We start from the raw sequence: 13,108 nt of genomic DNA on the forward strand, positions 1-13,108 counted from the left end.
CTTTTGTTAGGAATTTATCTTCGTTTTTAAAACTTTAAATGCAACTGTTTGCTTACAAATGAATTTTTTCTTTGTTGAAAATTCATCTTGCGGGGTTTAAAAGCAAATCTTTTCTAAAACATTCAACTATTTATTTTTAAAATTCAACTGTCATCTAAAAAATTCAATTATTTTCTTGAAAATTAAACTCTTTGTTTGGTAAATGCAACTGTTTGCTTAAACATTAATTTTTGTTGTTGAAAATTCAACAATTTTGTTAAGTATTCATTTTTCTTGATGGAAAAATAACTTTTTGTTTAAAAATTCATCTTTTTAGGTAGAAAACACAAGTATCTGATTAAAAAACAACTGCTTTGTTGAACATTCGTCTATTTGGGAAAAAATTAATCCTTTTCAATTGATTTTTTTAAATAATTCAACTGACTTCTATAAAATTTAATTATATTGTTTAAAATTCAGCTTTTAAGTTTAATCCTTTTTATTTTGTAAAATTTGGACATTTGGTTCAAAATTATTCTTCGTTGGTTAAAAATTCAACCAATTGGTTAAAAAATTAACTATTTTGTTGACAATTTAATTATTTTGTTACAGGTTCATATTTTTTATTGAAGATTTAACTTTTTTGTTGATGATTCGTTCTTTTGCATAGAAAATTCACCTTTTATGACTAAAAAGTCCTTTTCGAAAAGATTCTATGTTAAAAATGTTACACGATCAAATTTTTGGCCATTAATATTATAATAGTCGGGAAAAATAAAAAATTTGCCAGGGAACACTCAGGGAATTTTTTAAATTAAGTTTTTCGGCTACCCTGAGAAAATCAAAATCAATAAAAACGGGCTTGATTCTTTCTAAAGAGAAACTTAAATCTGATTATTGATACGAACTTACCAGAACTTCCTTCCATATTGCGCTCTCTAAATTTGAATCAATGATAAATGGGTCACTGAATCAAACCAGTGAGAATTTTTACTGATTGAAATTAGTAAGATTTTTCACTAAAAATCAGTGAAATCTCGCGGATTAAAATTTAAGGAGCATGGAGCAATCGATACGCATTGTTCCTTTTTATCATTTATCCTCAATTCTATTAATAATAATTCTCTTTATTAGGGCTGTCTTGATGTGAAATTAAAAAAACGAATCGACTTGCAGAATTTTTTATCTTATTGACAAAAATTTAAGAAGCAACAAAATCATGATGTATACACCATTGTTAGTTTTATTATTTATAATAAACTTTGCACCAAATTTTTCGTCAAACACCGAACCTTTGGTACAACTACCACAAGGAATACTTAAAGGAATTACTTCAGAAACAAGAAACAATAGAAAAATTTCAGCTTTTCTCGGAGTTCCATACGGAAAGGCTCCGACTAAAAACTTAAGGTAAATTTCAACATTAATAAATATAAAATTTTATAATACATCAACAAGTATACATTTTTTATATTTAGATTCGACATCCCTCTGCCAGCTAAAAAATGGAAGGGAACGCGTCTTGCTAATAAATTGGGAAACATTTGTCCTCAGTTACAAGGCAAAAAAGTAATTGGGAGTGAGGATTGCCTTTATTTAAATATATACACTCCCGTTTTAATATTTAATTCGTCGCCCAAGGTAAGCATTTTGAATTTAGATTTAAAAAATCTTATTTTCTATCCTTATTAATAATAATTACATTATTTGAATTTTGCATTAAGCAGCACCTTATTCAGGGTTGCTAGAATATCAATATCTACAATATAAAACCAACCATACGCCTAAAAGATTAGTAATATTATTGCACAAAAAATTTTGATTCAAAATCAATTTTAAACACATTCAGTTGACTTTTCAAGTCAAAAAGATAGATTTTTAACATGAGAAATGAATTTTTAACTAAAATGATGAATCTTCAAAGAAAAATATGAACTTTGAACCAAATATTTAGTTGGATTTTTAACAGGAAAGATTAATTTTCTGCCAAAAAAGATACAGTTTCAATAAAATGTATAAATTTCCAACCAAAAAAAGATAAAATTCAAAACCAGAACTAGAATAAATTAATTTGCAGTTAGAAAAGTAAAATTTTAAATTTAAGAAATTGAAATGAGATTAAAATAAAATTTAAAATCTTTTTAACGTCCAATAATCAAGTTAATGTTAAGAATTCCTGAAAATAAAACCAAGAATATAACGACCAGATTTAAAAAACCACCATAATGTTCCCATTGCAATCTGAAAAAAATGTTGCCTTTTTTCCACTAAAAAAGAAAAGAAAAAAATTCGTTATCTCTTTGGGCGAAAATAATAAAGAGGAAAGAAAAATAAGAAAGGAAAAAGGAAAATTTTTTCTGACTGCAATAGGAACATTTTATGGTGGTTATCCAAATTTTATCGGTACATTTTTATTATTATTTTCATGGATTCTTCACATGAATTATAAATCTTCAACTAAAAAAATTTAATTTTTAACCAAATACATAAATTTTTAGGTGGTAAAATAAATTTTGAACCAAAAAAGAAACGAACTTTTAGACCAAAAGGTGAATTATATATATATATATATATATATATATATATATAAACGAATTTTTAATTAAAAATTATTTTTCAACTAAAGAAATGAATTCTTTAAAAAAAAATAGTTAAATTTTTTACAAAACAGAAAATTTTTTAACGAAAAAGATTACATTTCTATCAAAAAAGGTAAATTTGAAAAAAATGGAATTGTTCAAGTGAATTTTCAACTAAAATTATAAATCTTCAACTAGAAAAATTTAGTTTTTAACCAAATACTTGAAATTTTAACTAAAAGGATAAATTTTCTACCAAAAACAAAATACTTAAATTTTCAGTTAGTAAAATAAATTTTTTAACAAAAAAGAAACAAATTTTCAACGAAATAGTTGAATTATGAACTAAAAAGACCAATTTTCAACCAAATAGATGAATTTAAAATTTTAAAATATCAATTTTTAACAATAAATGGAATAGTTAAATTTTCGCTTTAAAAAAATGTTAACAACAAAAAACGAACAATTTTCAACAAAGTAGTTACATTTTCAATCAAAGTGATGAATTTTCAACTATGTTGATTAATCTTTAACTAAAATAGGTAAATTTCCAACCAAAAAATGGAATAGTTAAAGTAAATTTTCAACTAAAATGATCAACTAAAATCTTTAACTAAAACCCCAGAGAAATTAATTTTTACCAAATATATCAATTTTCAACCAATAATTTGAATCTTCTACTAAAATCTACGATTTTTTAACAAAGTGTACATGCATTTTCCACGAAATAGTGGAATTTTAAACTAAAAAAGGAAAACTTCCTATTTAAGCTGTCGACAAATCTGGATAAAAAAATTAAAATGCTGATATAATTTTTTCGAAATCGAAGTCTTTATAAATTTAGTACAATGTTTTATTTTAATATTCTACTTACTTAACCAAAAATGAAGTAGTTAAATTAGCAGTTGAAAAAACTGGTTTGCAAAAAAAAAGAATTTTCAAACAAAATATTGCGTTTGATCAAAAATGATTAAATTTCTACCAAAATAGATAAATTTTTAAATACAGAAGACGAATCTGCAATGATATTATTGAATTTTTAAAACAAAAAAAGATTTTTCAATCAAGAAAAAAAGAATACTTCTTTGGAAGACAATTACATTTTTAACAAAATAATTAAATTGTAAACAAAATAGTGGACTTATTAATAAAATTTTTCATATTCATGAAAATTGTCGAAATTTCAAACAAAGAAGATTAAACTTCAACCTACCACAGTTGCATTTTCAACCAACTATAGTTGAAATTGCAAGCCAAAAAGAACAGTTGAGATTTAAGACTGACAAAATTAATTTTCAACAAATAAGTTAAGTGTAACCAAATTGGTTAATTTTTAACTCAATATTTCAACTTTCAACTACATAGTTGATTTTGTAAGCCAAAATACGCCGTTTTTTAGAAGAATGTGAAATTTTCAACCACAAACGTTTCTTTTCAACGAAATAATTAAATTTAAAACAAAAAAGTGGAATTTTTAATGAAATTGTTAATTTTGTGAGAAAATGGTCGAATTATTAAACAAAAAAGATTAATTTGCAACGAAAAACAGCTGCATTATCAACCAAAGGATTAAATTTTTAATTACTATTATAATAGTTGAATATAATAGTTATCATGGTTTTAAAATATTTTCATATGATAGTTGCATTTTCAATCAACCAAATTTGAATTTGCAAGCCAAAAAACGAAATTTCTACAAAACAGTTGACTTTTAAGACACAAAAAAAAATTACCCAAAAAGTTAATTTTCATCCCAATTCTTCAATTTTTATTTAAATAGTTATACTTTTAACCATATAGTTGATTTTTCAAATAAAAACTATGCATTTTTTGGAAGACAGTTGAATTTTTAACCCAAAAGGTTGAACATGCAAAAAATAATTAAATTTTTAACAAAATAGTAAAACCTTTAATGAAATAGTTGCATTTTCAAGAAAATGTTGTAATTTTTAACCAAAAAATATTAACATACAATCAAAAACTGTTGCATTTTCAACCAAGTGGTTGAATTTCTAAGCCAAGATGATTAATTTTTTACACAATGATTATTATCGTAGTATTTCATATTTTTGATATGATAGTTGAATTTTGAACTATATAGTTGATTTTTTTAAACAAAAATATAATTTTTTAGAAGAGGCTGAATTTTTAATATAAGAATTAAATTTTAAACAAAATAGTAGACTTCTTAAGCAAATAGATGAATCTTCGACAAACAAATTGATTTTCAACGATATAATTGATTTTTAAAGCAAGAAAAAGATTTTTTTATAAAATATTTTAATTTTCAAAAAAATAATGAAATTTGAAGCAAAATAGCGGATTTTTTAACTAAATAGTTGAATTTTTTAAAATAAGCTAATTTTCAACTAAAAAAGATCAATTTTCTGCACAAATAAAGATGATTTTTTTAATTCAAAATTATGAATTCCTAAAAAGCAGCTGAATTTCCAACAAAAAATGATGACTTTTTAACGAAATACTAGAATTTTCAAATTAAATAACTGAATTGAATTACGACCAGAAGGAAAACAATTTTGTTTTAAATTTTTAAATAAAATTTTTCTGAAAAAAGATCTCACTTACCTTCTCACGAACGAAGTGAGAAGGTCTTTTTAAAAATAGTAATTAAAAGTATCGATCAAGTTCACTCTTCAAATAATAGAAAATATTTAAAGCCATTTCTCACCAGATGGAAAATAAGTTGTTTTTTTTCATTTTTAAATTAATTTTTTTCTGAAAAAAGATCTAACTTCGCTTCTCATGAGCGAAGTGAGAAGATCTTTTTAGAAATAGAATTAAAATGATCGATCAAGTTAACTCTTCAAATAACACAAAATACTTAACGCCATTTTTCGCCCGATGGAAAATAAATTTTTTTTTGTAATTTTAAAATTAAATTTTTCTACAAAAAGATCGTCTCACTTGGCTCAATAATTTTTTTCTAAATTTTGAAATTAAATGTTTTTGAAAAAATATCTTCTCACTTCACTTCTCTTGAGCGAAGTGAGAAGATCTTTTTAAAAATAGTAATAAAAACTGTCGATCAAGCTAACTGTTCAAATAACAGAAAATACTTAACGCCATTTCTGACCCAAAGGAAAATATATTTGTTCAATTTAAAATAAAATTTTTCTGAAAAAAGATCTCAGTTCGCTCAATAATTTTTTTATTGAATTTAAAAATTAATCTTTTCGGAAAAAAGATCTTCTCAAGAGCGAAGTGAGATCTTTTTTTTTAGAGAAATTTAATTAAAAAACTTATGCAACCTGATCTACCTAGACACTTAATTTCGGAATTCTTAATTTCGGAATTTTTAATTTTGACTAGGGCTCTACGAAACAAAAATTATTACCAGTAATGGTATGGATTTTTGGAGGAGGTTTTTACGTGGGAAGTAGCGATTCTACCATCTATGGACCAAATTACCTTTTGGATCAGGATGTGATACTTGTTTCTATGAATTATCGATTAGGAGTTCTTGGTTTTTTCACTACAGGGGATTCAATAGTGCCAGGAAACATGGGATTGAAAGATCAAGCACTTGCTCTTAAATGGGTTAAAGAAAACATCCAACTTTTTGGTGGCGATCGAAACAGAGTGACACTTTTTGGACAAAGTTCAGCTGGAGCTTGCGTCAACCTTCACGCACTTTCGGATTTATCTCAAGGTAATTATTGCATTTAATTAAAAATAATCCAAATTAATTTTTAGCTACAAATTTCTTTCACTTTATGAAGGATTATTTAACCAATATATTATCGAAAGTGGCACCGCATTTACTGGATGGGCATATCGGAATAGAAACGAATTTAAACCCCACATAGATAAACTTGCCGAAACTGTTGGATGTCCTGCGGGAAGTTCTAAAATCCTTCTGAAATGTTTACGAGGAAAAAGTGTTGATTCCTTAGTAAGTACATTTGTCGACGATTTGTATGATTTCTCCAAATTGATATGGATCCCTACAGACGAAATAAAATCAAAAAATGCTTTCTTGAGTGATAGTCCGATAAATTTAATTAAAAAAAAGAAAATGAAAGATGTCCCTTCCATGAGTGGCACATGTGTTGACGATGGATTGTCAACTACTCTTAGTAAGTTATTACGAATTTTTCACTATTAATAACATTTAAAAGTTTAAACTATAAAGATAAACATTTTTCTATTTAATGTAATAGAAAATAAACTAAAAATTAAAGCACTCAAAGTGGAAATGCTAAATTTTTAATCATTTAAAATTGAAGTTTAAAAGGTTTTTAATTAATTTTTTTTCTCAAATTCTCAATAATTCACACGTAAAATTGAAGTTACGTGAGAACACTTTTCAAGTGAACAATTTTTAATGAAATGCAGATAAAAAGCAAAATTTCGAATTTTTAACTTTTATAAAATTACAGATTTCAAAGATTCAAATTCAGTTCCAAAAATATAAATCCACGTTATCATTATTACTGTTCTAAATTAAAGGACCAATTGTAAGCTAGAAAGTTAAAAAAAATATTTTTAATAAAATAAACATCCTTGAAAAGCTTCTAAGTTTTATTTCAAAATCTGGAGAAATCTAAACATTTTTTTTCATCTATTGAAAATTAAAACTATTTTCAAAATTTTTTAGAACTTCTTAATATTTTGAAAATGAATGGAATTTTTTCCACAATTTTTAGAAAATCCTGCAAATTAAAAAAAAATTCTGAAAATCTTTCAGATCCTGTTTATAATTTTGTAAATCTTTTCAAATATATTTGAAACCACTTCGAGTTTTAAATTAATTTTGAATCTTTTCGAAACCTCTAAATACCTCTTAAAATTACTCAAATTTTTCTAAAATTAATAAGTATCCAATTGTTATTTAAACACCAATGCAACAATTTCACTTAAAAATTAAATATTAACAAAAATTAATCAAAATTGTGACGTTCAAAATTTAAAAGCTCTTCGAAATTTTAATGATTCAAGGCTTTCTATGTCAAACAATTCAGCTTTAAATCGTATGCTTTTAAATATTTGGTTTTAAATCATTTGTCCTCAATGAACTGTCAAATATTTGAAACTATTAAATAGTTATTCTTTTTCTTATTTGAAAAATTTGAAATTGAATGGATTAAAAACTGAATATTTTAGACTGAGACATTATTTTTAATTTAACGAAATCCTTTAATTACAAATACATTATTATGAAGTTATTTTTAAGTTAAAAATATTTTGTAAAGTTTAAATCGGACGTTTGCATTTTTTTAATGACTAAGACTTTCGAATTGAAACAGTTTAATTTTGAACGTTGAAATCTGACAATTTGTTATTTTGAACGGATTTCGAATCGTTTTGTCAAATCAATTATTGTTACCTTTTGATTCCTAAAGCATAGATTCATTTTTTAAACACTTTATTTATATTTATAGTTAATATAATGCAAATGTTTTTTATCACAAATTTTCAACTTCAAAGGTTTTTAACTTGTAATTGCTTAAGCCTTTAAGACTGCATTTAAAAATTCTTTACATTAAAAATAAAAATCTAAAATGGAAAATTTTTAAAGTAGAAGATTTTCGAATTACGCACTGTAAACTGAATGATGTAATAATTTAAAAACATAAAAATTCAGCTAATTATAATATTTTTTTCACTTTTAAAATTGAACTTGAAAAGATTTTTCTTCTAAATATTGATAAAATTCTCGGTCAAAAGATAAATTCACTGTTATTTTCCGGTTTTTCCCGGACTCCACAAATTCCCGATCATTTGCTTGTTTTCCAAGTTTTCCGGGAAGTTTTTGAGATCGGGAAAAACAGGAAAATGAAAGTGAATTAATTTTTTTATCGGAAATTCTCCCAAATTTTAGAAAAAAAATCTGTCCAAGTTTGATTTTTACAGTTAAAAAAAATAGTTGAGGTAGTATTTTTTCAATGATGATATATTTAAGTTTACAATGCGTAATTAGAAAATCTTTTACCACAAAAATTTTTCATTTTGGATTTTTATTTTTAAGCGGACATGTTTAATTTAAAGAATTTTAAAATCCAATCTTAAAGATTTAAATAATTGAAAATTAAAAGCGTTTGATCCTGAAAATTTTGTAAAAAAAACATTTTCATTTTATCAGTTTTTATGTTAAAACTTAAATTGTTTTGATTCGAGTCAAATATAAAACATTATTTGTATAAAAAATGTTAGAATTCACAAATTAAAATATTAATTTTAACCATACTTTTTGTAATTGAATTTTTTCTGACCTCGCGTCTTACCAATTCATGAAAAACGATTACATTTTAATAAATGACGGTTTATTTTTGCCCGGAAAACCTTCTCTAGAACTCTATTGTTTCCAATTTTTAAAATAATTAAATAGTCATTTATCAAAATGCAATCATTTTTCAAAAATGAGTAAGAAGCGACTGCCACAAAAATTTAATTGTAAAAAACATGGTAAAAATTAATGATTTTTTGTGAATTTTAACATTTTTCATACAAAATAATGTTTTTGATTTGAAATAACATCAGTTATCATATTTCAATTCTGAAAATCATAGAAAAACGATTTTTTTCAGATATCTGTCTTTTGGCACGACAACTGCCTTAGCTCATTTCATTTTAAAAAAATTATTAAGATAAAATAGCTATTTAATATTTAGCAATATTTTAATCAACCGCCTTTAATTAGAAATTCTTCGCTTTTCAGATTTTTACTTAAAACCAGCAGATGACGCGGCAATAAAAAAAGCATTGGACCAATATATGACTACTACTATACAATCTTTCCATAAATCTGAAAATCTACCCAAGATGAGAAATATTGTTAATAGCTATTACTTTAAAAACCCCGTTCTCGAAAATAAAAACAAAGTTTGTACATTTCATATTATCACAGAAAAAGTTTTTTTTTTTTTAATGAAACAAATAATTGTTTGACCCTATATCAAAGATAGGATTTTATCCAAATAAATGTTTTTCTGAGTGTAACCCATCCTATTTTGCAGATATATTTCATTTAATTTTTTTCTTTTTTTTTGCTCTTTTCACAGCTTTTGAAATCTTTTACCAAATTTGCAAGCGACAGTCGATTTAAATACCCAGAATACATTTTATTAGAAAATATGGCAACCGTGATGAAAAATCCCTTCTACGCATATTCATTTGGTTATCGTGCTGATGAAAGTTTGGTTTCTCTCAATTATGGCTTGAAAGGAAATATTGGTGTTACCCATAGTGAAGAAGTTATGTATCTTTTTCCTTTTGTGTCTTTGAATAATACCAAAAAAGTAGATCAAAAAATGATAAGTCTGATGGTTGATTTATGGACGTCATTTGCAATAAATGGGTAAATAAATAATAGCATCAAAATATTCTGGAATTTTTTTATATAGTTCATATTTCTTAATCGAAAAAAAATTTACATTTCTTTTCAGTAAACCAACTTCTAAGTTACTCTCTGATCAGGATCTCTGGCAACCATACTCTAAAGAGAAAAGTTTTCTTCAAATTGGTGATCTTAGTAACAATAATAATCCAGCTGTGACTCTGCAACATCGTTATTTTGCTGAAGACATGGATTTTTGGAAAAAGAATTTTCCCGTCTGATTATAGACATCTGCACTTCGTTTTCCCAAATTATTTAGTTTATTTTCATTTAAAATATTAAGAAATTTGTTAAAAATATTAATACTGTTGTAAATTTAAATTACATATTTGGAATAAAAAGGGTAGTCTGTTACAGTCTAACAAAATAAATTCGAAAGATCCTTTCATTACTTATACTTAATTAAAAAAAATATTCTATGCAAAAAATATATTTTGTATTACAAAATATTAAAAAAAATCTTTGTGATTCAAACTCATTTACCCAAAAATCTTGAACCAAAAATACAATTTACAATATCAGGATTTAAAAAGAGTTTGCAAAATATTGAAAATAGAAAGTCTATCTGTTTTAATGATCTAAAATCATTTTTATAACTTTATTTTATTAATTCGTATGGAATAAACATCCAATTTTTGGTACTAAAAATGTTGAAAAAATGGTAAAATTTGTAAAAGTAATGAAATTTTAATGAATTATTGGGTTTAGATTTATTTTTTATGTATTATACACTTGAAATTTCGATTATTAAATCTATAAATAATCCATTTTAATTCAAGAAAAATAATACAAAACCTTCTGTGAATTGATAAAATTTTGTGCATTTTAATATTCTTGCACGGTTCTATAAATTAAAACTTTCAAATTATCTGATAAGTTATTTCAAATATTACACATGTTTTATGTTATGAAACTTTTCTCTGTAAATCAGTATTTTAGCGTTTTACACCTCAAGCTGGTACTTTAAATAAAAACTTATTAGTTTTTTAGAAATGAAAAATTGAAGCAAGATATTCAATTTTTTAAACAATTTTAGATTGTGTGGGCGTTTTAAACCGGAAATCGGTATTCTTAGTGAAAAATCATTTCAAAGAAGATTTCAAACGTTTCGACAATTATATAAGGTTAATCAGCAATATTTATAGATTTGAAGAATTTTTGGTAGTGTTCTCTTAGTTTTTTGCGTCCAGAATCATTTAATTCACAATTTTTGTTTTTGGTGGTGTTTTATACCGGAAATCGGTACATTTAATAAAAAATATTGGATTTCAGAAAAGTTATTAACAATTTTAGGTTATAATCAAGTTTATTTATCTAAAATCGGAATACATTAAAAAAAAGATCTATAATTTTTTAACAATTTTGGGTTATGTTAGCATTTTGTTATGGTGTGTTAATTTTTTCGTCTAAATGAGTATTTTTAAAACAAAATTATTAGATTTTAAAAATAAACAATTTTTTCACACAAAATTTGCAATTTTCAGCAACTTTAGATCAAGTTCACGCTTTTACCGAAAATCGGGGTTTTAAGCCAAAATTAAAAAAATTTGATTTCAAAGGAGATTCACAACTTTTAAACAATTTTAGGTGGTGATGGCGTGTTACATCGGAAAGAAGTATTCTTAGGAAAAAATAATTTCATAGATTTTAAATGTTTCTTTCATTTTATAAGATTAAGGAACAAGATTTATAAATTAGAACAATTTTTGGTAGTGTTCTTTTAGTTGTTTGTGTTCAGAATTATTTAATTCATATTTTTTTGTTTTGTTGGCGTTTTATACTGGAAATCGGTATACTTTTAATTTTAAAAATATTGGATTTCAAAGAAGATTTCTTAACAATTTTAGGTTATAATCACGTTTTTTTTATCGGAAGTCGGAATAGATATAAAAAAAGATTTACAATTTTTGAGCAATTGTAGGTTATGTTAGATTTTTTATGCAAATTAGTATTTTTAATAGAAAAATATTACATTTTGAAGATGAACATTTTTTTTCTCACAAGATTTTCAATTTTTTAACAGCTTCACGTTTTTTTTACAGAAAGCCGGAGTTTTAGGCCGAAATAGAAAAAATTAGATTTCAAAGAAGATGCAAAACTTTCAAACAATTTTAGGTTATGTTGGCGTTTTACATCGGAAATTGCTATTCTTAGTAAAAAATAATTTCAAAAATTAAAAATGTCTCTATAATTTTATAAGATAAAGGAACAATATTTATAAATTGAAACACGTTTTTCACAGAAAATCAGAGTTTTAGGCCAAAATAGAAAAATTTGATTTCAAAGAAGATTCAAAACTTTAAAATAATTTTAGGTTATATTGGCGAAAAAGTAAGGGGAGGGAAAGCAAGGAGAGATATGGTTAGGGGAAGTGAGGGGTGTTGGAAGTGAGAGAAACGCGGCGAGGAAAATTAAGAAAAAATAGGAGAGAGGAAGTAGAATTAATGAAAAAAGGGAGATAGAAGAAAAGGAAGGGAAGGGTATGAGCGAAAAAAAGAACGAAAGTAGATAAGGGGCAAATAGGGGAAGGGAATTAGTCGAAAGAAGGGGGAGTTTGTAACTTAATAATTTTCAAACAAAAAAAATGAAATAGCAAAAGAAATTGAGGATAGTGCGAGAAGAGGAGGGGTAGTAGGAAAAATAAAGGGAAAGGTATTAGAGAAAATAAAGAAGAATGTAGTAGGGAAGTGTGGATGAGTATGGGTGTGGAAGAAGGGGTAGTGAGAGGTGGAGATGGAAAGTAGAAGAGGTGCGGGAAGGAAAAGTAGGGGAAGTGAGTGGTGGAAAATAGAAAGAGTGCTGTTCGCGGGAACAATGGATTTTTAAGGAGAGAAGCGAAAAAAGGGAATTTTAGGTAAGAGAGAGTGGGTATTGGTGCGTATGGATGGGGAAGTAGGAGAAAGTCAAGTGATGGGATGTAGGGAGAGCGAAACGAACGGTAGCGAAGAAAGAGAGGGGGAATAAGAGGAGGGATTTTCGGGGAAGGGAGGGGAATTATGGGTGTGGAAAGTAGGCGAAAAGGTAGGAGAAGGACAGTATGGAAAGAGATATGAACGACCTAATTAACATATTGATAGGCAACGAAACCATTTTTTGTAAACACATGGCGCCTACTCTAGTTTTTAATTCTTCCTATGACCCATATTTAATGTAACAATTTACAGACGAATAGAAAGGAATATTAAAAGAGAGG

At 25.6% G+C, this 13,108-nt stretch overlaps 2 protein-coding genes across 7 annotated transcripts in view; one reads left to right on the forward strand and one right to left on the reverse strand.

Annotated features, from left to right (window-relative positions):
* LOC117175405 (cholinesterase 1-like) overlaps positions 1-10,136 on the forward strand; it is a 31,540-nt gene extending 21,404 nt beyond the window's left edge. Inside the window, exons 2-6 of the mRNA XM_033365115.1 lie at positions 5,889-6,228; positions 6,299-6,655; positions 9,238-9,401; positions 9,581-9,777; positions 9,965-10,136. Coding sequence (XP_033221006.1) covers positions 5,889-6,228; positions 6,299-6,655; positions 9,238-9,401; positions 9,581-9,777; positions 9,965-10,136 — 1,230 coding nt within the window. The remainder of the gene's footprint in view (positions 1-5,888; positions 6,229-6,298; positions 6,656-9,237; positions 9,402-9,580; positions 9,778-9,964) is intronic.
* LOC117174057 (tubulin polyglutamylase TTLL4-like) overlaps positions 1-13,108 on the reverse strand; it is a 754,936-nt gene that overhangs the window by 491,404 nt on the left and 250,424 nt on the right. The window lies entirely within an intron of this gene.

This window comes from Belonocnema kinseyi, chromosome 6 (genome assembly GCF_010883055.1).
Source record: "Belonocnema kinseyi isolate 2016_QV_RU_SX_M_011 chromosome 6, B_treatae_v1, whole genome shotgun sequence".
Taxonomy (NCBI): domain Eukaryota; kingdom Metazoa; phylum Arthropoda; class Insecta; order Hymenoptera; family Cynipidae; genus Belonocnema; species Belonocnema kinseyi.